Raw genomic sequence first — 5,332 nt, 5'->3', positions numbered from 1 at the left:
TCGTTAATTATGCCCCAAAGCTATGGAACAAAATACCTAGAGACATCAGGGATGCCTGCTCAGTGGAAGTCTTTGAAAATAAAAATACAATTTAGCCTTTTAGGAAGCAAACTCCTGCTCTCTGCTGCACTTTCTCAATGAACTCTGATGCATTTTGACCTGTCACCTGATTGTGTGTTGCACTATCCTCCTTTTAAAGGGGACCTATCATGCAAAATGCACTTTTTGATGTCTTTCATACATAAATATGTGTCCCCGGTGTGTCAGGGATGTTTTGTATCTTACAGACAGGTTACGAAAAATCATTTATTTCAATACACTTAGATCTGATTTTCATTTCTTAAATGATGCCTTTCAGAAATAACAAATGTGTTTTATGTTAAATATATTATTTTAATGACTATCCTAGGTCTCATCCCGAATGATGAAACTCAGTGTTTTCCTTCTCATGCTCCTCATGGAGACGTGCTCTGCCTCCACTTATCGTGAGTATGAATCGTTTATATAACACGTTTTCCCTATAAAACATAACAGGGAAGTGAACGTAAGGCTGTCCATTAGCAAGAAAAGCAGGTTTATACAAATTAAGTTTAATTGTCTAGATCAGTGGTTCCCAACCTTTTTTGTCTCGTTTACCCCTTGAGCTGGTCTCCATTCTATAAGAGCCCCCTCACTCATCTGTGATGATGCGCCTACATTTTTTCTTAACAAACCCTTTTCTAATCGTATTTAACCAAACTGCTCCCTAGTTGATAAGTCACCCTTAATACAAATGCATTTAATCTTGACCTTTACACTTATTCTAGCAGTTTCAACATCTTTTGTTGAGACTAGAGCTTTTAAAGAGAGACTCGACCTTGCTTATCTTTCGTAAACTTTGACAACCCCTGGTTGGGAACCACTGGTCTAGATTATAGCTTTAGCTCCAAAAAAAAAGAGTTATGTAATGCATGAAATATTGTAATCTCAGTGCTCACATTAGATACTGTATGTTTTGCTGCTCCAATAACTAGTTATTGTTATTGTGGTAATACTGTTTGAATGTAACTGTGAACACATCGCCATGTAAGAAATCCCAGCTAAGCAACACAAACAAATACAGAAAACACATTCAATCTCCAATTCATCAGCAGGTGTTCAGCGTTTGGAAATAAAACACTGCATAGACATTAAAACACTGATAAACATCTTTATCAAGTTGGCAACACGTGCATGCTAAGGCAACATGCTGCAAATTCAGAAAGCGTAACCCAACTCACAATGGAATAGTTTTTAATGATCACTGTTCACAGATCTAATATCAAGTCATCATTTACTTTCTGAGAAACGTGCAGCATTTCTCTGTTTGTAATTTGTGTTTTTTTTTTTTTTTTTTTGTTGTTGTGCGTTGAATATTCAGGACCAGTTATCTGTTGGAATACTAATGTAGCCTAAACCATTTTCCAATGTGTGTATTATAATTATATATCGAACTGTCTCTTTTCTAGAAAACGTGGCGTTGCGTGGAAAAGCGACCCAATCAAACCGTTATGAGCACTTCTTTGGATCTGCCTTCAGCGCTATTGATGGAAACCGTGACAATAAGTTCGATTCTGGATCGTGCACCCACACTGATGTAGAAAGCAACCCCTGGTGGAGAGTGGACCTGCTGGAGCCCTACATCGTCACCTCCGTCATCATCTCCAACAGAGGAGACTGCTGTTCAGAAAAGCTTGAGGGGGCACAGGTCCACATCGGCAACTCTTTAGTCGACAATGGTGCAAGAAACCCAGTGTAAGACATTTCCTGCACACATTTTATTCATTTGTTTTGTGCAACTGTCTGAGCATTTTGTTTATCTTCTCCTCTCCCCTGTTAATTGCGCACCACCAGTAGACAGAGGTGTATTAAGATGCTTTACTTGAGTAAAACTACAGATACCCTAGTTTCAAAATATTTCATTGCAAGGAAAATTCCTGCATTTAAAATGTTTCTTAAGTAAAAGTACAAAAGTATTATCAGCAAAATGTACTTAATGATTAAATGTACATATGTATGTGACATTTCTAGATATATTCATGCATTAAGAAGCATTTTACAAGTTTAATTGTATTTATATGATTTGACTGTTTTGTGACTTAAAGAGTTCGTCCCCTAGTTTAATTGTTAGAGATACATTTAGTTAAAAGTAGCTAAAGCTGTTTAATGAATGTACTGGAATAAAATTACATTATTTCCGTATTTAAATGTAGAGGAATAGGAGTAGAAAGTAGAATGAAATTGAAATACTCAAGTTAAGTACAAGTACCTCAAAACTGTAAATGTACTACCCACCTCTGCCAGTAGATTCTCATAGAAACTGTTCCTAAATGTTTCAACTATGTCATTTTACTTATTTGCTTATCAAAAATAGAGGCAATGCTGAAGTGCGTTAAACTTGCATCGTCTTTCATATCTCGCAGTGGGTGCCCCCCTGATTGCAAAAAGGAGTCAGATTGTATAGAAGTCTATGATGAAATTACCAGTTACCTTTTATCTAACTGTTGAAGCCTTAGGGGTATAACATGTCATTCATGTTCTTCTTTCTTTCTCACTTTTGTTCTCTTTTTTTTAGGGTTGGTAGAATTTCTAGAGTAGAGGCATTGACCACTATGACTTTCACTACTCGTGTGGAGGGACGCTATGTGACTGTGCGTATACCGGGTAATGGAAAGGTCCTTACCCTCTGTGAGGTGGAAGTCTACGGGTACCATGCCCCAACTGGTGAGGGTTTGGGATCTTACATAAATAATGTGTGATTTCCATCTAATCAAGGAACTGTCATAAAAGCCAAGCGGCTGAAAAGTTAACTCAATGCAGAAGTGCCTTAAACCTGCATTCTTTCTAAAAGTCTGATTGTGTAGAAGTCTATGAAAAATGTTCCTGCAACTCACTTGATGTTTTACCGCTGGAAAGAGTGTACCCATTAGTTTACGATCTCAATTGTTTGTTTCAAGTCTTCTTCAATCCGGCATGATGTTCAAGTTGTAAAATATGGTCCCATTAATAGGAAAAAGAGAAAGGATGTACCAGCCTTTCATGTCACTTATGATTACTAAAACAGGTCTTATTTTGTATAAAGTTTAATTTGCCAAAACTGAATGACACATTTAGTTAGTTAGTTACTTAGTGCAGTTTGTAGTTCTATATAACTTTAACTATAGACACAATATATTATAGACTACAGCATAATATTACTTTAATTCCTATTTTCCAATAACAAATAACTATATGGTAGTTATTTGTTTATATATGGTGGGGTTATCCCTTTTATGTCCTTCATCCTGACGGCAAATTAAATTAAATCTTTTGAGAGTCATGGTGAAACAGTATAATAAAAAACAATCTGCATCAGGAGTCATAAATGTTATTGATTTAACCTAAATCTTTGTTTTGTTTTTTTGTTGCAGAAAATAACCTGGCCATTCAAGGAAAAGCCACACAGTCATCAGTGTATGGGTCTCGCGATGCATATAAAGCCATTGATGGGAATCGGTCCCCCACGTCGTCTTCGGCTCACGGTTCCTGCACTCACACAGCCAATGATTTGAACCCCTGGTGGAGGCTGACTCTGCTCAAAACACACAAAGTGTTTTCTGTTAAGATAACCAACCGAAATGAATTCCATGAACGACTCGATGGAGCCGAGATCCGCATTGGAGATTCTCTTGTAAACAATGGTGCTCACAATCCCAGGTAATAACAATACTAATATTAAAAAGTCACTAAATTGGTATTTTGTTGGAACACGTTTGGAGGAACAATTATTCAATTTTTCTCTCTCAAGTTTACCTGGTGCTACATTTTGGATAAAAAATCCTTACATTGCCAAGAAATAGGATTGGAGCGGGAATACCCTTCATTTATGAATGATTCCTCCAATGTGTTCTGATCTGATCACAGAAATGGACAAATACCAAGGTCGACAAATGAAAGGCCTGATCGAGGGTCGTCAATTGTGATTCTGTGACATGATTTGAAAACATTTATTTAAACATTACTGAAATATAAATATTGTTCATTATCAAGCCCTAATTAAAAGATCTGCAACCAACATTCTAACCAAGTAAAGCGTAGAAACCTAATGACGCTTTGAGTGCATGTTGAACTTAAAATGAAAAGCCTATTACTTCAATAAACCCTTCCTGAGGTTAATGTAGTGATTTCTGCTTCTTCTACCAGGTTTGCTGTAATCACCAGCATCCCGGCAGGTCATACTACTGAGTTCAAGGTTCCCAACGGGATGGACGGCCGCTATGTTTACATAGGTATCCCTGACAGACAGGAGTACCTGACCCTCTGTGAGGTGGAGGTGTTTGGCTCTGCACTGGATTAGCATTCACTGTAATGGATTTGCAAAGATGCTGTAATGTGTACACAAAGCATCCAAAATAAAATCTGCATCTTAAATTTAATTGTTTGCATGACGTCAAGATTTACTGGTGGAGATTGCAACAAAAGTCTGCCTTGACTTTTGCTTTTACACGGGACTTGTACACCTTCTGCGAATGTGCTTGTCTTATGTCATAAGAAAACAACTGATCTTTTTTGTTTCTATCAATCATTTAAGAACAGTGAAGCAATGGTTCTGAAGGCAAGTTTTTTATTTATTTAAATACAGATAAAATAGACAAATATTATAAAACACATCTGAAAGCTTTCAAACCCAAAGTTACATCAGAAGATCAATCCCCATCATGTATGTAAGAATGGTATCTTGATAACTGAAGGGCCACAGACAATATTAAAGTTCAAACAACTAATGTATGTCTGGAGGCCCAAACAAAGACCAGTTTCCTCTGTATGCCTGAGCCATTTATGTGTTTTTCTGTAGAAAGCATTAATAACAAGACTTCCTTTGGCAAAAAATACAATAAGAAAGAAAGATAACCTTTTTAAGGCCGTACAGTTGTATTTCACAACAAATGTGGGTATTTTTTTTGTTCTGACAGGGCACAGTTAGAGGCAGTCTACTTGTTTTGCCATAAAAAACACAACTCTTTCTGTCATTTTATAACTGGATTAGGAATGAAAGTTTGCCTCCTGAAAGCTGAATGATATGCAGTAAAACATTTATTTAAAAGCTTCCAAACATGGGAACATCATTTTCCAAAGACTCTTTAAACACTGCTGGCCTCTGAAGAAACATTTCAACAACGTTTGCATTAAAATACTTACACACAAATACATTATAAAAATAATTTTGTCAAGTTTGCAAAGGGTATTGCTTCACAGTATGTGGACATCAATGATTGGGCCTGCCAGACAAAATTTACTTCTTAAGCCAAAGAAAATAAATTCCTAACATTAAGAA

General features: G+C 36.6%; 1 protein-coding gene across 1 annotated transcript; it reads left to right on the top strand.

The window, feature by feature from the left end:
* Positions 1-414: 414 nt before the first annotated feature.
* LOC117494744 (fucolectin-4-like) lies at positions 415-4,528 on the top strand. The gene is made up of 5 exons (XM_034145691.1): positions 415-485; positions 1,488-1,773; positions 2,594-2,742; positions 3,429-3,714; positions 4,201-4,528. The coding sequence occupies exons 1-5, from the start codon at positions 422-424 to the stop codon at positions 4,352-4,354; spliced, it is 939 nt and encodes a 312-aa protein (XP_034001582.1). The 5' UTR covers positions 415-421; the 3' UTR covers positions 4,355-4,528.
* The last annotated feature ends 804 nt before the right edge of the window (positions 4,529-5,332 follow it).

This window comes from Trematomus bernacchii, unplaced genomic scaffold (genome assembly GCF_902827165.1).
Source record: "Trematomus bernacchii unplaced genomic scaffold, fTreBer1.1, whole genome shotgun sequence".
Lineage (NCBI taxonomy): Eukaryota > Metazoa > Chordata > Actinopteri > Perciformes > Nototheniidae > Trematomus > Trematomus bernacchii.
The sequence above is the reverse complement of the archived record's forward strand: the minus strand, read 5'-3'. Positions and strand labels throughout refer to the sequence as shown.